This window comes from Myotis daubentonii, chromosome 15 (genome assembly GCF_963259705.1).
Source record: "Myotis daubentonii chromosome 15, mMyoDau2.1, whole genome shotgun sequence".
NCBI lineage: Eukaryota > Metazoa > Chordata > Mammalia > Chiroptera > Vespertilionidae > Myotis > Myotis daubentonii.
In genome coordinates, this window is record NC_081854.1 from 32403141 (window position 1) to 32430364 (window position 27224).

Sequence of the window (27224 nt, forward strand, 5' to 3'; positions counted from 1 at the left end):
TGCCCCGGGGAGCAGAGAGGACCCCAGACCCCACGAGGGCCTCACAAGGTGCCCCCTCCCCCGATCAAGGGCACCTTTGCTCATCCACATAATCATTCAACAGTCTATTCTGAGCACCTGCCATACGCTAGGCAGCAGTCCCAGAGGTGCTCAGCTGTTCCCCAAGCAGCAGGAGCCATCCATGTGGGCATTCCCGGAGGTCATCAATGCCAAGGGCAAGTGCCAGAGAGAAAGGGCCCGGGACAGCTCAGCTTAGGTGGAAGGAGAGGGCGCAGGCTCCACGCCCTGGGAAGGGGACTTCGGGTGCCCTGTGGGAGGAGGGGCCGTAACAGGAAAGGGAAGGCAGGAGGATGCAGGGACGGTGGGCGAGAAGGGGGCTGATGAGCAGGCAGGGCAGGGTGGGTCACAGACTCGGAGGGCCACTCCAGGGAGGGCCTGCCCCGGACCTGTGGTGTCTGGGGCCCCACAGACGAGCTCCCATGGGAGACTTGGAGAGGGACATGAAGGCCAGTGGGGGGAGGGAAGAGGCCTACCATCATCTGGGACTTAGCTCCTCCCTGAGAGACCTCCTCTCTGCCTTCAAGGGTCCAGATACCCAGTTCAAGTGCTGCCTCCTCCCTGGAGCCCTCCTGGCTGCGCTGCACTTTCTCTGCCATTCTGCCCCTTGTGAGGACTCATCTGGCCTATTTGGGGGCAGAAGGGCTCAGCGTTTCCTGGGGGTGGGAACACTGCTCAGCTGCTTTATGGCACAGGCTGGATCCAGGAGGGTGCTCAGTGTGTGCCCGAAGGTGGGCCCACAGGCTGCTTCCTGGGGTGTGGTGGTAGGAGGCCACGGGAGAGCCTGATTTGGGTCTTTGGGTGAATCACCTCTCCCACAGCCAGCATAGGCAGCTGGACCAGGGGATGGGGGTAGGGGCGGCCCAAGGGCTGTGCCTTTGGCCATGTTCCCAGTGCTCTGTTGCACCACCTGCTGGGCAAACGCCAAACTGCACCTGAGACCGTAACTGAGAACCAAGCCCTTCTTCGGATACCCCCAGCCAGAGTGGCCGGGGACCCCCATCCGTGTTCTAAACGCGGTTAGTAACTGAGGTCATCTTCACAGCAACAACCCCGTGCGGAAGGTGCTGCTATCCCCGCGTTCCCGCTGACTCAGAGCGGCCCAGGCGCTCCTGCTGGGGTTAAATCAGGACTTTTCTGGCGGAACGGCCATGAGGCCTGAGGGCCAGTCCTGGCAAAGCGCCTACAACTGTGTCTGGTTCAAAGTCAGCACTCAGTAAATTCCTGCTTCCGGGGCAGTCCTCACCAGCCCGCCTGCTCTTCTGTCGTGAGCATGGACCCCACGCCTGCAGGCTGCACATGGCCTGCTCAGCCCGGCAGAATGACTAGTGTCGCTGGTCAAACAACGGCCTCTTCAGATATCCACGTCCGAATTCCTGTAACCTGTGAAAGTGGCATTTTCTATGGCAGAAGGGGCTTTGCAGCTGTGATTACGTTATGGACATCGGGATGGGAAATTATTCTGGATTATCTGGGAGGGTCCAATGCCATCCCAAGGGTCCTTAAAAGCAAGAAGTGGGTGTGTGTGTGTGGGGGGGAGGCTGTAGGAAGTGTGAGAACAGAAGTAAGAGGTTGCAATGATGCGGTTCCATGAGCCAAGGCATGCAGGTGGCCTCTAGAAGATAGGAAAGGAAGGGCACCGATTCTCCCCTGGCAACACAGCCCTGCGACACCTTAATTTCAATAAACTTGTGTTGCTTTAAGCCTCCAAGTTCATGGTAGTTTGTAACAGCAGCCACAGGAAACCAATAGGACTAAGGAAAAAACTGTTCCCAGACTCACAGCACCTGACATATAGCAAGGTCAGCCCTCATGGCCCAGGAAGTTCAGGAAGACACACATCCCCTTTGCTGATAAGAATCCCATTTCCTCTTTACCTCTCCCCGCTATCCCGCCCCCCAGCACCAGCTGACTGAAAGCGTATATTCACTCAACAAGCACCAAGAGCAGCTGTTATGTGCACCGCGCCAGGCACTGGAGAGAGAGAGAGGACAGTAAGATACGGTTCCTGCCTTCGTGGAGATGGCGAGTGTGCTGAGCACGGGCTGCCTCAGGGCCTTGGCACTTGCTTGTCCCTTAAGCTGGAGCTCTTGGCCTAATGCCACCTCCTCAGCAAGGCCCTCTGGGACCACCCTCTCTAAAGTCACAGCTCTCATGTCTCCACGTCTCCTACCCTACTTGTCACCACCTGGTATCACACATTAACTTGCTTATTTGTGAGTTATTTGCCTTTCTCTTAAATGAAAGTTCTTGGGGGCAGGATTTTGTGTCTTTTTTGTGCACCAATGTGTCCCCCAGTGTCCAATGCAGTCTTTGGCACATTGTAGGTGTTCAGGAGATATCTGTGAGCAAATGAACACGTGAAGGGCAGGACAGAGGTGAAGACAGATGTGTGAACGAGCCATCATAACTGCGTTGGACTGGTGTCCTGGTAAAGATACAAGCAAAGGGCGCTGGGAGAGATGCCCAATTTTCAAATGGTTTCTGCTCTCAATTAGGCCATGAGTGAAAGTTGGTGTGGGCACAGCCGGAGCATTACAAATGATGCTTTCGAGCCAATTTAACCCATATGATTCCAAACTGTGACAGCGCAGGTCCCCAAGGGCCAGCTTGTCAGCTTATCAGCTTGAACCCCGTGGAGGGGAAAGCAGGCCAGTGGGCAGGTACACACCCGGCCGGTGGCGGACAGGTGCGCCACAGTGCAGTAGCCACGGAGGGCTGGCCTGTGCGTGGTTACGGGGCTCCAGCACCCCATGCAGAGTCCCCGAACAGTCATATCTGTGGCTCCACTGACCTCTTCTTTTCCACCTGAAATCTGGACCACAACTTATTTGGAAAGAAATTAGACCCCAAGGCAAACAGCCCCCTTTAACAGCAACTGTGCCAGGTATATACTAGTAGCCCGCTTTTATCTTTGTGCCATTATGAACTGCATTTAAGTCAACGCTCAGTTTATCAGTTCATTAAGTTGCCCAAGTTAATTTCTTTATTATTTCATGGAAATCTGAATCAGTCAGACCGACAGTCACACACTAGCCAAGGGGACCAGCTGAAAGCCACCAGACCTGGGTAAGCGGGAGCAGTAATACACAGAGAGGCGGGAAGCGTCTGGAAGGCCCAGCACGGAAGGGGGCCCAGCACAGTAAGTCCCACTCAACATTCGAAGAGGCTTCTGGGGAGAGATCGACTTACAAGTGAAGAGCCTCCAGCCTGCCTAGGCTTCCAGGCCTCCTGCCCCGACTTGCAAGCTCTGAGCTCCCCAGTGTCACAAGAAGCTCCTAAGAAGATAAACACAGCCCCAGTCGGAGAGAAAACTGACGCTGGGTCCCAGCGTGGCTGGAGACGCACAGGGGAGAGGAGTGACAGAGAAGGGCGGTGCTCGTGCTGCATAAGACGCCTTTCCCTTAAAGCTGGGAAGATGGTGGCTTACCCGCTGGGCGGGAGAGGCTGCGGCCAAACCCGGCCGCCCGTGCCCTCCAAGCAGCTGCCGCCTGGCAGCGGGGCCGAAGTCCTCCAGCGCCTTCATCAAAGCACTCAGCACCAGTACCCGCTCCAAGCGAGACCTGCCAAGGACTTCTGGGGGCCCGAGCCAAGTACCCAAGTGGAGGCCCTGCCTTCCTGGCCAAGGAGACCCAACCCTGGCCAGCTGGGAGCTTGTTTGCCCAACAAAGAGACAAAGGCCTTTGTGGGGCCAGGACTTCGGGTGGTCACCAGCTTGTGCTCTCGGCCGTTCCCATGGGCTAGGCACTGTGCTGAGCACTGGACATGGATCAGCTCTCAGAGCCTCAGAACTGGGGGAGCTGAGGCACAGAGAGGCTGTCTGCCTAGAAACCAAAGCCCGGAAGGAGCAGAGGCAGGATTTGTACTCAGGGGTCTGCACGCTCGAAGACGTCCACACCCTAAGCACACCCAACACACACTCATTTAAACACGTGGCTACAGGGGAAAGGAGGAGGAAAACGAAGTGGGCCCAGGATGGACATCGGCTCCTATAAACGTTCAACGCCCAGGCCCTAGGAACGTGGCTCTAACTGGAGACTCCACCTCCACCTGGTTTTCTGTGACCCGACCCCGGCCCCATCAGAGGGTTTGCAGTTTCCACTATCTCAATTAATAAAGACATTATTTTTTAAAAGACTTTTTATTGATTTTAAGAGGGAGGAAGGGAGGGAGAGAGAGAGAGAGAGAGAGAGATTGAGAAACATTGGTGTGATAGTGAAACAGATCAGCTACCTTCTGCATGCAACCTGGCATGTGTCCTGATCGAGAATTGAACAGGCAACCTTTAAGTGCATGGGCTGATGCCCAACCAACTGAGTCACACTGGCCAGGGCTAATGACGATATTATTAACCACGTTTAAAGCCATCCCATAGCTCAGAAAGGACATCCAGGGCCCACGTAGCACAACTATGGGACCACCATTCAGTAAGGCAGCAGGGCAGACCTAATGGCCATGCAGGGAGCACTTACAGAGACCACAATGAGAACGGCACCCCCTGGAGTTGTGCAGTGTGTAACCTGCACAACCTTGCACGGCAGCCCTGGGTGCCTCCTTGGTGCTCATCCCATCACCGATATTAAGCTACAAGGAAGATTTCATTTGTATCACACTGACTCGGGCAGCTAAGCTTTGGGAATGTTCTGAACCTCGCGGAAGTCCTGTGGCTGGGAATCGGCAGTGCCGAGACTTAGGAACTTGAACCTGGGTCTCTGACACCAAGCCACGCCCCTGCTTATCTCCAGATGGTGCTGCACGTCTCCTGCGGAGGCTGCGACAGCACTAAGACAATTGTTCAGGATTGCCTGTTCCCATCAGTGATGATGAATTAGGAGTGTCCTCTCGCTGGATTTTATACCACATGCAAGTGACGCATGAGAAATGGAGCTTCCTTTGACTAAACGCGTAAGAAGATTGGAGAGCGCTGAGCTGGGGGCTTGCTGCCCTACAAGGGAAGGATGCCTCATGGCATGAGTTTGGTTGCACCCTTCTCCCACCGGCTGGAGGAGATGTTCAGTCCAAGGTTTGTGCCTTGCCTTCCAGTTCCCCCACAGCCCTGGAGCGACACTCCCTGCAGCCAGCAGGTGACCACACCCCGGGTGGGCACTCGGAAAGCTGTGCCGCACAGCCTTCACCTTGACCGAACCACCGGGCCCACAACAAGGGTTCTTGGTGTGACAGCTTCCTTCCCATGGCAAACGCTGCTGTCCCCACGTACCAGACACTTATGGGGAACTGACGGCCTGCAATGGGTAATTACGCTCCAAGGCAACAGATGCATCCCCTGACCTGACCGCAGCCCACTGTCCTTCTCCAAAAGGCCTGCCCCAGCTCGTACTGTGGTGGAAGCCATCCCTGCAGGGGGCAGGGGGAACAGTGGAGAAGACAGAGGGACTCAGAGCTCTGGAGAGAGGAAGCGACAGGGTTGCCTGCCTCTGTGTGTGTGTGTGTATGTGTGTGTGTGTGTGTATGAGAATCATGGTGCCCGTGTGTGCGTGTGTAGCTGTATGTATGTGCCTGTGTGTATCTGCGTGCTTGTGCGGGTATCCTTGTGTGGGGGGTATTGCCAGGTCCGTCCCTGTGTGTCCCTGCGCTTGTGTGTGTCCACATGTCTGAACGTGCTCACCCTCTGTGCCCGCCCCGCTGTGCAGCTGGCAGTGCGAAGCTGGCCCAGGGCTGTGCCCGCCCACCGGATGAGAGGTGGCAGGTGTGTAATAAACCATTAGTCACTGTCACGTTTCTGAGCAGCAGCGGCCTCCCCGGGAGAGGCTGACAGCAGGATGGAGCTCCTGGCGGGTCTCTGGCTGTGAAGCTGCACCCGCTACTCTCCAGGCAGGGCTGCAGCCTGATGGGGAGCAGCTGGCAGACGTGGGCCCTGTGCCCCTGCCCTGCCCCAGGCAGCCCCAGGGCAGGGGGCTGGGCCTTGTGTGTGCCAGCCGGGAGGGTGGGTAGTGTCCCTGAGGGTCATGGTTTGAAGGCTATTACCCAGAGCTGAGGGGCAGCTGGGTGGAGGCAGGTCACGGTAACAGCCTCAGGGATGCTCCACGCTGCCTGGAGGAGGCGCCAGCTGGGTAACTAGGCATTATAATAACAATAGTGCTGACACCAGCCAGCACTGTGGGCACTCAGGGTGCCAGGACCTGCATTGAATGCTCTTCATGTCCCGGTTAATTAATTCTCACACCTGCCTTGTGAGGCAGGCACTCGCATTAGCCCTCATTCCCACTTCTCAGATGAGAAAACTGAGGCATGGAATGGGAGAAGACATTCGTCCAAGGCTCTGAGTTTGGAGGGGAGCCGGGGGAATGGCTCCCCCTAAAGCATCCCTGCCCACCACCTGCAAGCCCCCTTGCCACCTGACCACCTCATCCCCACGTGCCCATAAGCTCCTGGTCAGCAGGGTCTGTCCCTGGCCCGAGGCCCAGCCCCTTTCCTAGCTGAGTCCACATCACAGAGAGAAAGAGGTGGTACTGGGGTTGCCTTGGAGATGAATGCCCCAGATGGAAGCCCCAGATGACAGGAGAACAGGGCAGGCCAGCTGCCTCAACACCCCCTCCCCCGCTCCCCTTACCTGCTAGCCTGACTCCTCCCAGCTCTGGCTCACTTCGCAAACAAGCCGAGCTTCCAGCCAGCTGTCCACACAGTGGGCCAGCACAGAAAGGCAGGCTGGGGTCTCGGGACTCAGTCCTCTCAGGGGCAACAACAGGGCAGGACACACACAGGAACCCACTCAACTGACAGAAATATGGCCCAAGGGACCCTCCTGGTTAGGAACGTGGGTGTCCACCACAGGCCAGAGTCCAGCTAAAGGGCCCCCCCTGGGATCCACTCACTGCCCCAGCCCAGGGCCCGCAGGCCCCACAACCAATGCCTCAGGATCCACACGCACAGGCCATTAGCCAAGGAGGGGCCGGCCTCTGTCATCGGGACACTGAGGATGTCCGACGGTGCCCAGAGGGGCAGCCAGGGTCTCCGTGGCTGGCAGCGTGGGAGTGAAATGCCCACAGCAGGAACCAGTGGGCAGTATCATCCTAAAGATAATGTCCTCACCCCACCTGGCCCAGCTGAGGTAACTCCTGTGAGAGCTGTGTGCCGGGACATGGCGCATTCACAACCGAAAAACCCAGGAATGACCCCTGTGCCATCGGCAGCGAGAGAGTGGGCACACGAGCCAAGCAATACAACAACGGAACGGTATATGGCAGCGAAACAGAGCGGCACCCTGTGACACTTACAGACGCACCTTGGAACACCAAGTGAGGGGGGGCTGCCCCTGGGACACAGAATTCAAACCTCCAGGAAAGCTACGCCGTAGGATGGTTAGACAAACACAGGTGCTACGGAAAAAGCAAACTTGAGATGGTGCTTCCGGTGGGGGGCGGGGCAGGACGCATGAGCATCAAGGTCGATGGACCGTCTAATGCCTGGGCTGGGTATCAGGTTCATGCGTATCCATTACATTAATTTTTAAAATGAATGAGTGCGTATAATAAAACACAGGGATAAATAAGTACAGCACAACAAACAAAGGCTGTCTGTGAATCAAGGATGAGCGGGTGTTGAGAAGCAGGGATTCTGATTAAATCACAATTTGGTTTAATCCCTGAGGATGATAAAAACAAAAACATCCAAACTCAAGTCCGGGAGACTCTGCCCCCAGGCTCTCAGCCAGAATGCGGCGGCGCTCATGGGGTGGAACTCTGAGCCAGAACTGGCTTTGGGCCCCCTCCCTGCCAAGGCAGCACGATCCACTCCAAGCCCTAGAGATACAAAGAGCTGGCATCTACCTGTGCCGGCGAGGTCTGGTCCGGCCCCGTCCAGGCTGCTCTGCTGACACCGGGCTGGCCCCAGCTCCTGGGCGGTCTTGGGGCCTCTGAGCAGGCTCTCTGCTGGGGTCCCCAGCCAGGGCTCGGGCTCCCGGGCGGGAGGGTGGGTGGCTGCCGGTGCCTCGAGAGATGCAGAGGTGACCTGGAATGACAGGAGGGTAGACATGGTGAGTCTTGGCCATACCTGCCTGGAGGTGCCCCATGGGTGGGACCCGTGGGCTGTTGAACACCTTCCTCCCCCACGATGGCCAGGCCTTTGCAGGCAGGACAGCCTGGCTGGCGAGGGGCAGTGGAGACTTGGTTCCCCGCAAAGCCAGTGCAATGTCTTCCCCTCGCAGCAAACCCTGCCCGGGAGCACCAGGCTGACCGCTGGGCACTGGTTCCATCCACAGGCCCCGGCACTACCCGTGCCCACACGGCTCTGCATGAAGCTGGCAATCACTGCCTACTAGGTAGCTACAGCTATAAAGATCAACCTACCCACCTTCAGCTCGCCCAGCGGGGTAGTCATCCTGTCCCCCTCGCCCCCAACCCCTTTTCCGTATTTTAACAATTGTGGGAAAATAGACGTAACACAAAATATACCATCTTGGCCATTTTTAAGTGTATAGTTCAGTGGCATTAAGTTCATTCACAGTGTTGAGCAACCATCATCACCATCATCCTATTCCAGAACTTTCTCTTTATCCCAAATGGAAACTCTGTCCCTATTAAACACTAGCTCCCTACTTCCCTCCCTCAGCCCCCCGCGACCACTGTTGTACTTTCTGTCTTTTTAACTTTGACTCTCCTGGTCGCCCCATCCCTTTTTCACATCTGGGGAAACGGAGGCTCAGAGAGGGGGCGGTGGAAGCCTGAGGATGCCAAGACGGGGTGAGCCCAGGTCAGCAGGGCTTCAGATTCGGGGCTCTCCCCTCCGACCTCAGAGGCCTGGGCAGGAGGGGTGAACTAAGCCCCTGGTGGGTTTCAGGGCCTGAATAACCAATTACAGCTACCTCGGGGCCAGTCCCGGGGACCAGCAACCCCCATTTCCTGATTATACGCCCCAGGGCCAGCAGGGCTGCAGAAAAGCAGCTTCACGTTGATCCGGTTTTTTTCAGGGATTAGGGCTATAAAACCAGAGTGCCTAAGAGAGATGGATGGCTCAGAATTCCTTGGGTGAGCACAGGCCCCAGCAGCCCTATGTGCGAGAGACGGATAAATTTACCGTTCGTTTCCGGGAACGCTTTAATTTATGAGATCCATATGGTGACACAGCCCAGACCGCAGCCCCCGCAAATCCCACAGGCGTGCTGGCGGCTTAGGCTGGAGCCAGGAGGAGGCAGCACCTTGGCCCAGCACACGTCATTCATTCATTCACTCACTGGCTTGCTGGGGACGTGGGGAGGGGGCGTCAACATGGCAGGGACCCTGGAGCCCGCTGCAGATCCCACCCTGGCAGGGTTCAGCCGCTCTTGCAACCTTGCCCTAATCTTCTTGGGAAACTGTCAGGGCTGCTATGTTCGCCATTAGTCATAGGATGACCCGTCCGGCCAGCTCCAGGGAATATTTGGGATTTGAACCCAAGTAGTTGGGAGAAAACTTGGCTGCTGCAATGCAATCAGGGGCGGGAGATGCACAGCTTTTAATTAGAGAACAGCGGGTGAAGGGGTGCAGAGACAAGCTCTGCAGGGGTTTCGGAATGAAAGACTTCACAGGGCTGGGGAAATCCAGGCAGGCTTCCTGGAGCAGGTAGAATGTGAACTAGGCCTTCAAGGGGAGCAGGTTTGAAAGGAGTGGGATTAGGAGGGACAAGAGATTCAAGCACACATCCCGTTGGGGACCAGGAGGGTTAAGCCATATGCCAGGCACTGGGTGGGTGAGAATGCAGGCAGCCCCTCTCAGCACCAGTGGGGTGGTTGCATGGAGGGACTCGAGCCCCATCTTACCAGATCTGATTTTTCAAGAGGAAACTGGGCATCTATTTTTAAAAGCTGCACTCTCATGATTATTAAGTGTTGGCAACTAATCAAAATCATGTCAGAGCAACCCCCTCCTGCCCTGCTGGTGGGATGGTAAAATGGAGTCGAAGTGCCTGGAAATTGCTCAAAAGATCAAAGCTGGAGTTATCATATGACCCCACAATTCCACTCCCAGGCAGATATGCAAGAGAACCAAACACGTGTGTCCACACAAAATCCTGAATGTTCATAGCAGCCCTCAGTCACAGAGATGAATGAATTCTGCCAACAACACGAATGAACCTGCAGGTGGGTCAGGCAGGTGGGCGTGCAGCCGGGACACACCTGGATGTGCAGCCTGAGCAGAGGACCCACAGAGCCGTGTGAGGATAAATAATGGGTTGGAAGCGGCTGAATCTGTAGTCGTTTGTTACGCAGCAGTGGATAACTCATACAACCAGCGAGGCTCTAGAATCGTACCTGCCCAGCTGTCAATGCTCCCTAGCACACTGTGTGCCAAGCCACATGCCACAAACACGAGGGCACCAATGCCAGTCCCTCCTCTGTCCTAGCTCTTCCCGCTGGTCAATGCTAATGGATGGGCGAGGCTGCCAGACACAGGAAGTGCTGTGAATACGGGTTAGCTCATGACAGCCTCGTTTTAGGTGGAGGCAAAGGTTCTCCGACAGACCAGGCGGAGGCCGAGAGCCGCCTTGGCTCATCCTGCAGAGCCGAACTTACCATTCCTCGCTAATAAAAAGCAGGCCTGTGGACCAACACATTCATCGTGCCTTCTCGCTACCAGGGCCACCGTTGCGGTCAGGCATCATTTAAAATACTATTAGGACCAGGCCTGGGACATCTATCCCCCACCCCACCCCTAAAGCGGCAGCATCTCGGAGCTCACGGGGCCCCACAGTCCGAGCTGGATAAAGGCTATTGTTTCCTTTACGTCCCGGGACTGGGGCCACTACGTTTAAAGCAAGTCAGTTAACGAGAAAAGGACAAAGCGCATAAAGGGGCACCCTAATGGGCTCTCGAGGGGTGACACTTTCTCCAGGGAATATGTGGTCTCTGAGCACCACTCAGGGTAGGTTCAGGGAGAGGGTGGCGTGGGGGAGAAGGCAGACACTGTGCCCTGCTCCAAAGGGGACGCCGTGTTGTTTTCAGTGCTGTTTGATTTTATTAACTGCATTAGTCCGCAAGATCCCACTGAGAACTTCTGCTCAATTGTGTGTTTTTTTAAATTAAGTTTTATTGAGATACAATTCACATACCATACAATTTACTCACTTACAGTAAAGTGTACAATTCAATGGCCTTTGGTAGATTTGTGGAGCTGTGTAACCATACCAGACTCCATGTTACAACATTTGCATCAGCCCAGCCAGTGTGGCTCAGTGGTTGAGCACTGACCTATGGACCAGGAAGTCAAGGTCCTGTTAGGGCACATGCCTGGGTTGCAGGCTCCATCCCCAGTAGGGGGCAGGCAGGAGGCAGCCGAGCGATGATTCTCTCTCATCTTTAATGTTTCTCCCTCTCTCCCTCTCCCTTTCTCTCTGGGAAATCAATAAAAACGTATCTTTAAAAAAACTTTATAAAATAAAAGAACATTCTCACCTCCCCTAGAAGAAACCTCACACCCACTAGCAGTCATTCTCCACTCCTCTGCCCAGCCCCCGGCATCGGCAACCTCCGCTGTGTCTCTGTTTGCCTGTTCCGGATGGGTCATATGAATGGAATCTACAACATTCCAGGCCCTTTGTGTCTGGCTTCTTTCAGTCAACATCATGTCTCCCAGGCTCATCTGTGTTGTAATGTGTAAAACACATATTTTTAAAAACAAGGGAAGTTCCAGTTTGAGGACCCATCGCATCCCAGAGGTTGCGGGACAGAAGGCTCAGGATTTCTGTCTCCCAGCCTCAGTTTCCCTTCTGCAAAATGGGAGTGATAGATAACACAGGGACTGCCTACCTCCCAGAGGGATGGTGGAGGGAATTAGATGTTATTTCTGTTAAAGTACTTAGCACATAGCAGGTGCTCAAGAAACAGCAGTTGATTTCATGACCTGACAGCATAAGCGTTAGGAACAAAAGTCAAAACGGCACAGTGGCTGGGGACCCCAAAGGCCTGGAGGGGTATGTGTTAGAGAAGCCTTCACAGCCTTGGCCTTGTGCAGCTCAGCCCCAGCTGCCAGGACTGCCTTCTAGGCTCCTTGCCAGCTGCTGGCCTGAAGGCCCAAGGCAGCCCAGGGGTCCCTGAAGTGAGGGGGACAGGATCTGAGTCATATACTCCCTTATTTTTCCTGATCATCCTGAGTCTCCTCTTTTTCCCCCCAATAAGCTCAAGATGCACTACAGGAAGCTGCCGTGCCGATCCTGAGTTGAGCAGACCTGGGACCGAGACTTCCCAGTCATGACTGATCTGACCTCAGTGTATGCCTCTGGGAATGAGCTAGTAATGCCTACCCTCGATATACTGAGCACCTACCATGTGCCAGGTGCCCACTGAGCACCGGACATCAGTAGCCCATATAATCCTCCCAAGAACCCTACCTTAACTGCCACTTTGTCAAGGAAGAAACAGGCACAGAGAAGTTAAGTCAGCTGCCCAAGGTCCCCCAGCTGGTCAAAGTCAGAGCCGAGGTTCCGGACCAGTGCTTTGTCCTCTGTCAAATACCTAGAGCCCACAGCGCGGATGAGACAGGGAACAGGCTGTAGGAGACAGAAGAGGAGATGCCAGCACCCAGTGGCACAAAACAACGCAGCATCACCTTCCTTTCGCCCCGAAGAAAAATCAGGCGCAGGCAGGAAGCCAAGTATGGGGGGGGCACCCCCCTCCCACACGTCCATGGCAGGTGCAAGCCTTGGTTGGAAGGGGGGGGGTGGGCAAGGCCGAAGGGTACCTCGTGGGCTGGCAGAGACCTCTGCCACCTGCCAGGGACCACAGGTCACAGGACTGGTGCCATCTGCCAGGAAGGGAAATAAGGGGACAGCCCTGCATGGAGGTCGTCCCTCTTCCACCTTTCCTGGTCCCCACCAGAGCCCACCCACAAAGACATTGTGCTCAGCAAGCTCTGGGGGGATTTCCTGTTCTGCGCTGTGAACTAGTGCGTCAGAGCCCGAAAAACAGTATTTTATGCCCCTTAATTCCTTGTAACAGCTCTGTAATGGCAAGCGGAGAACTCCAAATTCTGCAATAAATGGACTGATAAGGCTCTGGGTCAGGGGGAGATGGAGCTGCCGAAAGTACAGTCCCCGATAAGCAGACAACTAAGGGTTATTAAATGTTCGGCGCAGACCCGGCATAATTGGGAAGTTATTAGATATGGAATACACACAGCACCCAGTAAATGAGTAATCAGGGACTAATTAAGCTTGTACGACACAGCAGATCATGCTGGAGAGGCTGGTGGCTGCCACATCTGTGACAGCAATTAGGGGCGCGCCGGCTGCAGCGCGCCGTGGGAGGGGGGTCACAGGCTCCAGGCGACTGGTCCCCACCCGAATTCCCCCAGGTGTTCCCACCTCTCGGGGGCCAGGCTCATCGAGCCTTGAGGACCCCAGAAGCTTAAGCAGACCTAGGGGCCAGGACTCGGCAACATAAAATGAAGGCTTTGTGCCTGGCTTCCAGTCTGGACACGTGATGACTCACCGCAGCCGCTGGAGGGGACAGAAATAGTCACCACTATCCACCTGGACAATCTGCACAGTGTGTGCACAGAACCACCTCCTGGGGCTTTGCGCTGGTTCTGTCAGAGGGGCCAGGGTGGGGGTGGGGAGCAGGACCAACGCGTTTCACTGATGGAGAAACGGAGGCAAGAAGACAGGAAGAGGACGGAGACGGCCCAGCCTGGCTCCCCTTCCAGCAGGCACAGGGCACCTCCCCTGGGTATCCCAGCAAGAGGAAGACAATGGCGTTTCTCAGGAGGTGGCAGCCGAGCCCAGCTGAGAAAAAGGGGACGGGTGTATATGTTGCCAACCTTTTGGTGCATGGGACGATGCTCCAACCAGCCGAGCCACCCGGCCAGGGCCTTTAATGTCTGAGTTTCAGCTTCCTCATCTGAAAAAGGGGGTGCTGAGAGTCATGCCCACAGTGGGGGTGGGGGTGGGGTCAGGAGGATGCCTGGGTTAGAACTTGGCAACCCAGCACAGGCCTGACACAGGAAGCCCGTGCATGCACCTGAAAGAACGAGGGAAGAACGAGGGAAGCCCAGCCCACCTGCCACAGAGAGAACCAGAAAGTCCTGATTCAAGACACTGGGGCTGCCAGGGCTGAAGGGTCTCTGGGTTCAGCTGAACCGAACCCCGTTCTTTCCAAGCCAGAGTACAAGGACCATGATCCTGAAGGTCATGGAGGCTGGGGGCAAAAACGGTTGGGCCTTTCAGTGGTCACAGCCACGCAAGGATCGCACCTACTAAGTGCCAAGCCCCAGGCCAACCTTTGCAGGCATCAAGCCTTAGACAGCCCTTGGGTCAGAAACTGTTAGGCCCCATTATAGAGATGAGGCAACTGAGGCACAGACAGGGTCAGTCACCCGCAATGTTTGGCCCACTGTGTGGGATGGGCAGTTGGGGCACGATGTCTCCAAGATGCGTACTGTAAAGTGGGAGTTTGCGGCTAACAGCACTCAGTCTCAGGTGACACACCTGGGCAGGTTTGGCAGAGAAGAGTGGGGCCTCAGGGAGGCCGGCAGGATATTTGGCAGCAGGCAGACCAGTAGGAGTTGGTCAGAGGCAGGTATGCCCAGCTTCTGCTGCTTTTGTGGCTGAAGGGAACATTCTAGAAGGCATGACCCTGGCCCCTCCCTCAAGGGGGCTGCAATGGAGGAGTTCATTGTTTCCAGAGGCAAGAGTGCCTCCCCATGGCTGTCAGGCAACAGAGCATGCGGGTGGCACTGGGGATTCCAGGGTGGAGGAAGAGAGCCTTCGAGACATGGAGGCACCAGCCTCCAGGGCCACCTCCAGGAGGCCAGCAGGGGGCGGGGGGGTGGGGGCGCTAGACTGAGCTCAGGCCAATCACTGCAGGACTCTCCTGGGGTTCCCCATCCCATCCCTGCTGGTGCCTGTGTGCCTACCGACCTCCTCCATGCCCTCTCCACCCCCAACCAGTCCTGGGCCTAGTGGTCTTACTAAACACCACCCTCAACCTGCAACCCCCCTGAGTAAATCCTCTACCAAAGTTCTGACCCCTCCCCATGGCATTCAAGAGCCACTTGATTTGCCCACATCTGTCACACCTCACATCCACCCACCTTCTCCACCAACCATGCATCTAGCCAGCAGTCAGCCATCTGTCTGTCCGTCCAACTGTTCCTATGTCCACTCACCCATCTGACTGTTCATCCATCTGTCCATCCATCCATCCATCCATCTATCCAATAAACATTTATTAAGCACTTATTATATGACAGACACTGTGTCTGGGATACAGCAGCTAATAAAACAGTTAAAAATTCCTGCCTTTAAGGAGCTGACATTCTGGTTGGGGAGAGAGACAATAAAGAAAGATGTATTCACATGTCAGCTGGTAGGAAGTGCCACAAAGACAAACAGAAGGGCTAAAGAGGAGGGTGGGTGGTTAGAATTGTCCACAGGCTTGCCCAGTGAGAAGAGGATATTTGTGCAAAGACTTGAGGGGACAGGGGTGCCAGCTGTGGAGGTAGGTGTCTGGGGGAAGGGTGTCCCAGCAAGTTTGTTTGCAAACTTTTTCGGAGAAGGCTGACCAGTGTTTTCAGTTTTGTGGGCCAAATGGTCTCTGTGGACTCAGCTTTGCGGTTGTAGCACTAAACGGCCTTAGACAATATGAAAATGAAAAATGTGTGGCTGTTCTAATAAAACTTTATAGACACAGCAATTTGAATTTCACACAATTGTCACATGTTGTAAAATATTGTTCTACCTTCAATTTTTTTTTTTTGCAACCATTAAAAAATGTAAAAACCTTTCTTAGTTCAGGACAAACACGGGCTGTGGGTGGGATATGGCCTGTGGGCTGCAGCTTGCTCATCCCTGTTCTGGAAGCAGCCAGGAGGCCTGTGTGGCTGGAGGGGTGTCTGTGGGAGGAGGGGAGTGAGGCTTGACTCAGAACACAGGCAGGGCTGGGAGAATGGATGGTGGGGCTGCACGCCCACTGGTCTACTTGAGTCCAAATGACACCCCCGAGGGACTGCAGAAGGTCATAAGGTGCTCACGTGTGTGTGTCTGTACCACTGAGCTCATTACCTTCCGTCCTCCCCTCCAGGCATCCTGTGGGGGTTGGGCGCAGATGCAGAAACTGGCTTGCCTGGTTTAAATCCCAGCCCCATGCCTATGAGCTGTGTGCCTTCAGGCAAGTGAGTCTACCTCTCTGGGCCTTGGCGAGGACTCCCTGGGCAGGCTGAGCCACTGTCAATGCCCCCCAGCCCCCTCCCACTCCACAATGCCCTATGACTAGCTCCTGCCTGACATGTCACCCCCTAATTCTCTGCCTCCTCCTCAGCCGAGGGTCTGCCCCCTTCCCTGGACTCTGCCCCCAGCTTCCCTCCCTAGGCAGAGGCAGGTGCTCCCCCAGCTCACTTTCATTAGTACCCTCATCCCAGTGCCACAGGTTTAGGGGCTATGCTTCTGCCTCCCCAGAATGTCACCCCCCACCCCCCCGCCAGGTACCCTGTAACCCCAGCCCTGGCACAGTGTCCTCAATAGAGCTGATGGAGGAGATATCTGAGTTACGGAAGGAACTATGTGAAGGCCTGGGGAACAGTGTTTTGGGCATAGGGAACAGTCTATGCAAAGGCCCTGAGGCAAGAATGTGCCTGGTGTGTTTGAGGAAGAGTACAGGGGCCCCTGTGGTTGGAGAAGAGCAAGGGAAGCCATGGGGCCACATTTCAGGGGGGTCTGTGCGTCTCCGTGAGGACTCTGACTCTTACTGGAAGTGAGACAGAAGCCCGGAGGGTCTGAGCCAAGGAGACTTATGATGCGATTTTGTTTTTGTTGCCACGTTAACTTTTTATGTTAAGATGCTTACAGACTCACATGCAGTTGTAAGAAATAATACAGAAAGATCCCACGTACCCTTGACTCAGTTTCCCCAGTGGCAACATCTTACCAAACTACAGCACGAGGTCACGGGCAGGATGATGCACCGATGGCTCACTGTCTCGTGCAGATTTCCCCAGTCTGACCTGCCCTTGCCCGCGTGTGTTCCGTCCTTTGCAGTGATATTACTGGGGGTGGGGGGCGAGGGGCGGGTTCCCGTATCCGTCTCTATCACCTCGGTACAGAAGCTCCATCACCAGCACCCACGATGCTCTTTGGGAAGCATACCCACCTCCCTCCTGCCCCGACCCCACGCCTGGCAACCACCCACCTGCTCTCCATTTCTCTCCCTTTCTCACCTCAAGCATGCTACGTAAATGCAATCACACCGATGTCAGCCTTAGGGACTGGTGGGTCCTCTCAGCACGGTCCCCTGGAGCTCGGCCCAGGTTCTTGGGCAGACTGGCGGTGGGTTCCCGTGGCCTGGCCGTGCCACAGCTTGGTGGCCCATCCGCCTGATCTAGGTGGAAGGAAGCTGACACATCCCTGTCCCTGCTCCCTCCTGTGTCTTCAGCGTCTGTGCCTAGCTTTACCTGCTAGCTCCCCACTCAGGGCCGGCACCCTCCATTTGTGAATCGATGTCCCATCCACCAGTCGCAATGCTTCCCCTACCCACCTACCCTCTGGCATGACCTCTGATGTCCTAAGCTGGGGAGGTCAGGTAGCTTGTTAACAGTAACCCTCACGACACGCTCCCTGTCCGAACGTGGATCAGAGGGGTTTAGCAACCTGCCAAACACCACACAGCGGGAAGATGGGCAGAAGCCTGCCCTGGTGGGCTTCAATCATCGCAAAGACAGATGCGGAAGCAAGGGCAAGAGCCGGGGGAATGGGAGGGCGGCTCTGCCCTGGGCTCCGTGGGGCTCCGCTCCACCCTGTGCCTCCACCAAAGGGGCCGTGCCCGCTGCAGGTGGACATGACATAATTACTGTGGAAGGAACTGGGCCGCCTCACCCAGGGCAGTCAGTTTATCACGCACTGACAGTGCATTAGCTAAGTGATCACTAGACTATTAATTTTTCCCCCAGCCCTTGCCAGGGGTATTACAGTGAAAAATGGCAGCTTAACCGCAGGGAAATTCTTCAGGGTGACAAAAATAAAAATAGCTCTAATTGAAGCTGATAGAAATTATACCCTTTAAAAACACACGTTGGGGTGCACTGGCTATAATGGAAATTAACGCCGGGGCCGGGTTGGTCATGGGACGTGAAAACACGGTGACAGCCATAGCAAACAGCCTCACAGGGCATCACATCTGCTTGGCTGCCGCTTGGCTGGCCTGGTGGTGTCGGGGAGGCAGCAGGGACACGCTGGAGGCTGGTGCCCAGGGGCCTGCAGACACAACCTCGCCTGCTCACCCGCCCCCCTGCACAGGGACAGTGGGCAAGAGAGTGCCACAGGCCCTTCTCAACTCCACTCGGGAGAGGGTGGGTATGTCTTAGGCATCCTCCAGGCCTGGGGGACAGAGGTCCTCGGACCCTGAACAAGCCAAGTCGGTGCCCCGGCCGCCATTGCCACACCCCCTTGTCCTGGCGCCAGATGCTGACTTGAAACTTACACATCAAAACACATTATGTGTTTTCAGAGCCCAGAAAATGTAGAAAGATTCTGATGTTCTGGCACACAGCGGTGAGCCATCTTTCAGCAGCCGAAGAGGTTTCAATTAAACATATGAAAAAATAACAAATATAATGGCAATAACATTAATAAACGCACGGATAGCATCTGCTTTGCGCTCTGCACTGTTTTAAGTACTTTCCACATATTTTAATTCACTTAGTCCTCGCAACAACCCGTGAGGTAGACACTGCCATTATCGTTCTCATGTTCCAGACGAGGAAAGACCATGGAGGCCCAGAGAGGCTGTGTGGCCTGCCTGGGGGACCCCTGGGGGCAGAGCCAGGAGCCGGGCCAGCCACACAGCCTCCGGGCCACCTGGCCCGAGCGAGGATGAGGCCTCAACCCGAAGACACGCAGCAAGTACCCAGCTCGTCCCTCAGTCCCAACTCCGAACTCACATGTTCCGCGGCATCCCGAGCTGGCTCTGCACACTTACATTTATTTCCGAGCGATTTGTACAATGTATTTCTACGTTGGCTGCGCGTTTACCTGTTGAGACTGACCTTCCCCCTAAACGTCCTGAAGCCCCAGGCTGAGCACAGAGATGCGCTGGTGTTCTCGGGGCAGGGGCGTGGCAAAGAACAAAACAGACCCAGCAGTTCACGTTAGAATATTTGCCCGGGGTTCTGCCTGTGCCAGGCACTGTTCTAGGCACCGGGGACTCAGCAGTGAGCCAGACAGGGGTCCGCAGGCAACAGGAAAGTCATCGAAAAGGAAAATTCAAACAGGCTCACGGTGTAAAGACGTGATTCAAGAACCTAAGAATCTGACTGGCAAGGAATAAAGGGAAAGATTAGAAAGACCCTCTCATTCTCTCTCTCTCATACACACACACACACACACACACACACGGAAAGGAATCTAATTCTGGAAGAAACATTGAGAAGACAGCGATTTTCATGGCTTTTCACTGCGCTCTTCCCTGAAACGGTCTGAAAGGAAGCGTTAACTGGAGTGAGTCCCGGCGGAGGCAGAAGGGGGAGAGTAAGAGCGGGAGACAGGTGGGAGCTTCTAGGAAGGCTGCGTCTTGCCAGGGCCTGGTCAGCTCCGCTGGGCATTTGTTCAGACATCACGGAGAGCAGATCCCAGGGACGGGCGAAGACACGTGCGCCCCTCTCACAGGATGGAAGAGGCCAGCCAGCTTGGCATCCATACCCAGGGAGCCATCGGGTGAAGCCACAATCACATATAATAGTGCAAGGTTAAATGCCTAGTGGCCCGGGTCCAGGAGGGCAATGACACCAGAGCCAGCTAAGCCCCTTCAGTCCGAGAGCGAAGCTCCGGGAAAGCAGGCCCAGGTGCCCGATATGATCCGGCACCGCATTAACTCTGCCCGCCACAGCCACCTGGGCCACCCGGGGGCACATATGCCAGCTGTGACCTCACGCAAACACCTGGGCGACTACTAGACCCAAGGATGCTAACAGGACACGCTGCCGTGTGAACTGGTCTCCCACGTGCTGGACCGAGCTCTGCATCGTGACCTTGTTTCATTCTCAAGAACAATGTCAGTAATAACCTGGACGTTGCTAGCAGCCCCCATCCATTGAGCTGGCCTGACTTCAGACACTGACTCCTTCACTATGGGCTGTGTGACCCTGAGGAAGTTACTAAACGTCTCTGAGCCCCAGCTTCCTAAGCTGTAAAATGGTCAAAATGGCTCAGAAAAAAAAGACCCAAGACACACATGCTTAAAACACTGGCTGGCCCTTAGGGCCTGCTCATTAAAGCCTTGCTGGTTTTATTTCTCCTTATGGCAACCCCTTAAGACAACGATTTTCAACCTTCTTCATCTCATGGCACATATAAACTAATTTAAAATCTGTGGCACACCAAAAAATATATTATATATATATATATTTTTTGCCAACCTGACCAAAAAAAGAGGGCATAATTCTGATTTATTTACACCAGGCAGCTATTATTGTATTGCCTGTTGTCCTTTTTTTTCTTTATTACTTTTTAGAGAGAGAGGAAGGGAGAAGGAAAGAGAAACATTAATGTGAGAGAGAAACAATGATCAGTTATCTTCTGTAGGCATCCTAACTGGCGATTGAACCCACAACCCAGGTATGTGCTCTGACTGGGAATCGAACCCACGGCATTTCAGTGCACAGGAGGGCTATTGTCATTTTTTTTATTTGACAATCTAAGGCAAAAGAGGTCAGTGCCCCTGACTAAATAGTTAGATATTGCATGTTTTCAAAATTCTTGTGGCACACCAATTGAAAATCACTACCTTAAGATATTTAATATCATTTGATGTATGTGCCAAGCATCATTCAAATGCTTTACAAATCTTAACTTGCTCGATCCTACTAATGGGCCTTTGAGATTAAGTGCTCCTATTACATACCCATTTTATGGATGAGGAGACTGAGGCACAGAGAGATAAGTCAGTTGCCCAAGGTCACACAGCCTTCTCTCAGTCTATACTGTTTACTCCATGCTAAACTGTCCCCCCCCTCGCCCCCCCCCCCCACAACAGCCCAGGAAGTTGCGAGAGTACTTAGGGCACTCCCATCGTACAAAGGAGGTTAAGCAACTGAATACAAATAGCTGGTTAGAGGTAAAGCAAGAGCCAGATGGAGGTATGTCTGGAGACGACGACGGGCAAAGATCTCATAGTACAATGATCAGAAGACAGAATAAGGTGAGTATAAAATGGGGAGGGGGGGTAACGGTGGCTGAGTCGGCCCTTTCCCACAAGAGAGAGGGAAAGAGCGAGGAGGGAGGAAGGGAGGGAGAGAGAAAGCATTCGAGAGCCTGGAAGTAGGAGCTTCGAGGAGCAGGAAGGGACCCCCCTCTGTTCTGCATCCATTTTCCAGATCTTTAGTCTGATACTGGGTTTTGTTTGATCACCATGAGAAAGGAACACCAGCCCCTGCACCTGAGGAGGTGCAATCCGGGCTGCGTGCCACGGACGCAGCGACGGCGGCTGAGCAGGGATGGAGGAGCTGCCTTTGTTTGTGTATTCCCCGTCTCCTTGCAAAGATGAATGAGTGCTTAGGGAGGGCTCCATCTCCCCCAAACCTCAGAGGTGGGAAGAACCTGAAATGTCAGCTGTCTCATGTTTCTCAAACTCTGGGATGTGTCCCACATGAGAGCAATTTTTAAAAAGGGAAATGGAAGAGAATAAAAAATACTGGAGTAAAAATATCATTTTGTGAAATTTCTTTTTCAGTTCCCGAATGTATGTCAGTACAGCCTCAGACCAAGCACCAGGACCCTTGCCCAGGCCCTGAATTTAGAGGCCCTCCCCGACATGTCCCTGAGGACACGGAGTTTTGTGGGGCCAAGGGCCACCCCCCACAGGCTGCCCCTGCTCTTAGCCAAAGCCTCTGTTCTAGGACCCGGGCCTCCCTGCTAGCATGGCCAAGTCCACGTCCAGAGCCGTGCAAACCCCCTCCAGTCTGTCCTCCTGAGGGGGCTTGTCTGCTAGAAGCCTGTGCTGAGGGTGGCCAAGGGCAGGCACTGCAGCCGGAGCGTGGGCTGGGTGTCCACATGAGTGAGGCCCTGTGTGCTGAGGGACACCCTGGCTGGCCAAAAGCAGAAACAGGCACAAGTCTCCATTCACCCTGTGTCCCCAACCCTTCAGGTACTCAGGCAGTCCTGGGTGCATGTGCATATGTGTGTGAGAACACAAGCATTTGTTGTGTGTGCATGCCTGTGCCCATGTGCATGCGTGTCTGGGAGCATGCACACACTTGGGTGGCATGTGTGCACACACATGTGAATGTGAGCATGTACCTTGTGCAGGTATGTGTAGGCACTGTGTACATGCATGTCTATGTGCACATCCTGTGGGCATGTGCATGCATGCACATGTGGTTTGTGTGGGTGTCAGAGCATGTAGATATGCATGCATATATATGTGCACACGTGCGTGTGCACACACTATGTGCATGCTGGGTTGTGAGGTCCTGCCCGTGTTCAGTGGCTCACAGCTAGCACGTGGAGAGGGCAGCCCAGTCCATGCCATCCACCAGGCGGTGGGTGGTCTGATTCCATGGCACCTCTGTCTTCCCCAGAGGAGCTCCCTTAATGTCAGCGTCTGTGAAACTCTGTCTTCAAAGTCTGATGCTCAGACCTGGAGCTCCCTGAGCAAATCCTTGCCAACGCTCTGGCCCAGAGCCAGGCTTCATAAACGTTTGTTGAATGAATAATCAGGGAAAGGAACAAAGGCTCAAATCCAGCGGCCAAATCCCAAACATCACTGAGTTTCACACAGCAGGAGAACAGTTAAATGAATTTTGTCAAATAACCTGGTGATCAAGGCCCAAGGCACAGCCCGGATACTTCCAGAAGGACCCCAGCCCACATTCCAGCCAGGGCCAGACCTGAGACATGGGTTCCAGGACGGCCTGGGTCTCCCCTTGTGCAGGGCCTGTGAGCCTTGGCTCTACCCTAGCACAGCCTTTGGTGGGGGGGGGTGGAGGGGTAGGGGGCGGGCATGAGGCTGCCCAGACCCCACTGCTAGAACTCACCCCGGGGTCAGCCATGCTGGAGGCTCTCAAGGGGGCACTGAGGTGAGCAGGAAACTCGACACAAATATTTACTGGACGTGAGGGTTGCAATGGTCCACACCTGTTCCCAGGCAGCCGCTTCCACCAAGGCCCCGTGCAGGGCCTGTGCTTTCCTCAGGCCTCGGGGTCCCCACCGTAAAGTGAGCGTGCTGCTCCTGTCTTTTCCTGTCCTCCTTCCCTCCTGTGTCCCTGGAGCCGGTGACTCTGACTGCTGCTGTGGCTGGCGCAGAGCGCCTGGTCACCACTGTCATCAGTGGCAGGGGCTCCGCGAATCCAAACCCGTCAAGGGGCAGCCTGCAGAGAGATGCTGCCTGGAGGGCAGTCAGCCTCATAAACACACATTTTATTTTTTAAATATATTTTTCTTGATTTCAGAGAGAGGAAGGGAGAGGGAGAGAGAGAAACAGCAATGATGAGAGATAATCATCGGTTGGCTGCCTCCTGCACGCCCCCTGCACGCCCCCTGCTGGGGATGGAGCCTGCAACTTTGGCACGTGCCCTGACCCGGAATCGAGCCCTCACCTCCTGGTTCATGGGTTGACGCTCAACCACCGAGCCACACCAGCCAAGCCAAACACACAGTTTAAAGTTAGATACCTGCTCGGGCTGACGAAGATTCAGGGGGACTAAAGCACCGCACAGCCTTCCCTCTGCACTGAAGTTCTCCAAGTGCCCAGAGAATGAATATGGGGCACCAAGGGAACGCACGTGCCACCCACAGAAATGAGTCCTGGCCACCAGAAGGAGGCTCCCGGGCGGCTGTGCAGGGAGGAGTGTGGTGAGCAGAGCTGGGTTTCCAGGTGTCAGTTGTATTTTGCCCCAAAGGGCACCTTCTCCTATGGCTGCAGAGCCACCCTACCAACTAGCGGTGGCCCTGGGTGAGTACCCTGAGCGAGAGGACCAGCAGGACTGTGTGTCCCTGCTGTTCTGTTACGTCACGGTGGCATCCCACTCCGGCCCTGTGAGCCGAGGGCTAACGGCCCCAGTTTACAGGTGGGGAAGCTGAGCCGGAGAAGGCGGTCACCGAGGTGCCCTGGCTGGGGATGGGGGGACAGGAGCCAGGCACCAAGCCTGGACCGTGTGGATACCTGTCCCTGGTGATGTCCCCCAAGCTCCTCAAAAATAGCCGCCCAGCATCTTCAGGAGCCTGACCTGCACAGTGCGGCCTCTACCTCTGCCTCCTGCAGCTCGAGAGGCCCACGTGGGTATAGGCTCAGCCAGGCTGTGAGCCTGCCAGGGTGCCAAGTTGCTGGCTCCTGGCTAATTACTCATTTTTGCAGGATCAAAGGCCTCGTTTATTACAAAGCAGATTGAACTTGGCTCCCTCGGAATCAATGCTAAGACAGCCTGAACCTCGGCCTCAGAGGCCTGCCTTCCAACACCCTGCTGTGCAGACCCAGGTTCTGGGAGCGGTGTGGCTGCGAAGGGCTGGGAAGGCCTGGAGACAAGCTCACCTGCACCAGGTGCCCTGCCTTAGTGTGGGGCTGACTGGGCTCAGTGAGGGCGGGGTTTCCAGTGACGGGTTCCATGGCTGCAATTAAGGGTTCCCCTGTGAGTAGCCCAACCCACACTGAGTACCTCTGGAGGCCAACGCCCTGCCCTGCACCTCAGAGCTCAGCCTCTGGTTAAGATGCCAGGTGAGCTTGGTGCTCGGGGAGCTCAGCCTCCAAGGATGAGCAGGACTCTGAGGGACAGAGACAGAGGGAAGGGAAACTGAGAAGGGGCGAGCTCACCAGGTGTGGAGACACTCATCCCCAGTGTGGAAAAGCAGTGATGGTGGCCCGGCTGGCGTGGCTCAGTGGTTGAGTGTTGACCTTTGAACCTAAAGGTCATGGTTCAATTCCCGATTAGGGCACAAGCCTGGGTTGCAGGCTCGATCCCCAGTGTGGGGCATGCAGGAGGCAGCCAATCAATGATTCTCTCTCATCATTGATGTTTCTGTCTCTCGCTCCCTCTCCCTTCCTCTCTAAATCAATTAAAAAAGAAAAGAAAAGAGAAGAAAAGGCAGCGATGGTTGTGGAAGGCAGAAATGGCCCTCACAGGGGCTCTGGGCAACAGGGCAGTGATACCAGTGGCCCCTGAGGCGCTCTTCCCCCATCCAAACCCTGCTCCAAAGTGTGGATAAGTGTGACTCCCATTTTCCAGATGGTAAAACCGAGGCCACGAGGCCTAGGGCCACCCAGCTGGCAAGCAGCTGCTCCAGCTCAGAAATCCTGCTCTCGACCCCCCTGTTAGAGCCCCGTGAAGTCTGAACCTGTCAGCAATTGGGGACCAAGAAGGGCACAGAGGAGCGCCGCCATCGCGTCTGTGCGGGAGGAGAGACCTGGAGATTGAGGAAGCAGCGTGGTCAGCGACGCAAAAGGCCCAGTTAAAGAGACAAGAGTCCAGAACAGAGAAGAACTGGATCCTGGAAGACACGGAGGCCTGGTGCCCACATTCTGGAGGAGATAAGATGGTCTTCAACCCAAAGTGACCACCCTTGGGTGGGTGGGGTGCAGGGGCTGCCAACAGGGGTGACATCTGGCCTTGTCTGGAGACATTTTTGGTTGTCACGACTGGGGGTGCCATTGGCATCTAGAGGACACTGCACAGGACAGCCCCCCTCCCCTGAAAATGATCTGAACCCAAGTGTCTACAGTGCTGAGGTTGGGAAACTGGGGACAGGGGCGCCCTTGGTCCAGAGGAGGATACAGGAGGAGCAGGTGTGGGCAGGTCGGGGTGTGGTGAGGAGGAGCCTCGGGGCCCCTGCGTTCGAGGGAAGTGGTACCAACAGGATGTCTGTGAAGAGATGTACAGGAAGCAGCTGGAGGCGCGCCCCCCAGAGGACCAGGTGACCCTCCCGGGGAGCTCAGCCACTCACACAGCGCTGCATGCTCACCGCACTCTGAACCAGCAGCCCTGCACCCAGCCGGGGCGTGTTAGTGCGACGGAAACACTCATCTGGGTGTTGCAGGGAAGGTGTCCGCAGATGTGACGACAGTCCATGACCAGCTGATCTCCGTGAGGGAGACGGCTCTGGACCACCTGTGTGGCCTGAGCGGTCAGTGGGAGGCCCGGAGTGGAGCTGAGGCTGCCCTGGAGAGAAATCCCGCCTGGGGACAGGGCTCCCGCCCGGGCCGAGAAGTCCAGCTGCCCTTCCGGGGGCGGCCCGGCCAGCCCCACCCTCACTAAGCCAGTCCCTGGGTGTACATTTCTTCATATCCACCTCTCACTTCTTTTTTTTAATTTTTTATTGATTTCAGAGAGGAAGGGAGAAGGAGCGAGAGATAGAAACATCAATAATGAGAGAGAATCATTGATCGGCTGCCTCCTGCATGCGCCCCCCCCCCCCCCATCCTCGGGGATCAAGCCCACAACCCAACCCGGGCATGTGCCCTGACTGGGAATCGAACTGTGACCTCCTGGTTCATAGGTTGACACTCAACCACTGAGCCATGCCAGCCGGGCTCCACCACCCCCTTCTGCTTCTCTGGTTGGACCCTGCCCGGTCCAGCAGGTTATAGAAGGGCTGGCGGCTGCCCGGATACCAAAGGGGAGAGAGGCCAAGAATGGACACTAGCACTCGCTAGGCTGCTGGTGACCTCTGAGAGCACACACTTCCCAGGAGCAGGGCGTTTAGCAGGGCGTGAGGACGGGGCGGGCCGTCCCTGGGACCAGGCTAGGAGTGCAGTCTCCTGGGCCCCACCGGGCCGGGCCCTGCTGTATCAGAACCTGCTCTTTAACAAGGCCCCACGGCTCAGATGCTCACCACAGTCTGAGAAGCCCGGTGCAGGCTTCTGGAAAGACATTCGCTGGGAAGGGAAGGGAAGATGAGAGGAAGTTCCTGAGGCTGGGAGCACCCAGAGAGGCACAGACGGGAGGCGGCAGAACCTGGGGCAGTGATGGCGAATCTTTTGAGCTCGGCGTGGCAGCATTTTGAAAAACCCTAACTTGACTCTGGTGCCGTGTCACATATAGAAATTTGTTTTGATATTTGCAACCATAGTAAAACAAAGACTTATATTTTTGATATTTATTTTATATATTTAAATGCCATTTAACAAAGAAAAATCAACCAAAAAAATGAGTTCGCGTGTCAGAGGTTCGCCATCACTGACCTGGGGTTTTCATGTAAGGAAAACACAACTAAACACAGTGTGTGTGTGTGTGTGTGGGGGGGGGAGAATCACACCTCCCATC

General features: G+C 55.2%; 1 protein-coding gene across 4 annotated transcripts in view; it reads right to left on the minus strand.

The window, feature by feature from the left end:
• The window catches only part of GSE1 (Gse1 coiled-coil protein), a 414880-nt gene that overhangs the window by 251514 nt on the left and 136142 nt on the right, over positions 1-27224 (minus strand). For all 4 annotated transcript variants that reach the window (XM_059667158.1, XM_059667159.1, XM_059667160.1 and 1 more), the window contains exon 2: positions 7845-8025. In XM_059667158.1, coding sequence (XP_059523141.1) covers positions 7845-8025 — 181 coding nt within the window. The remainder of the gene's footprint in view (positions 1-7844; positions 8026-27224) is intronic.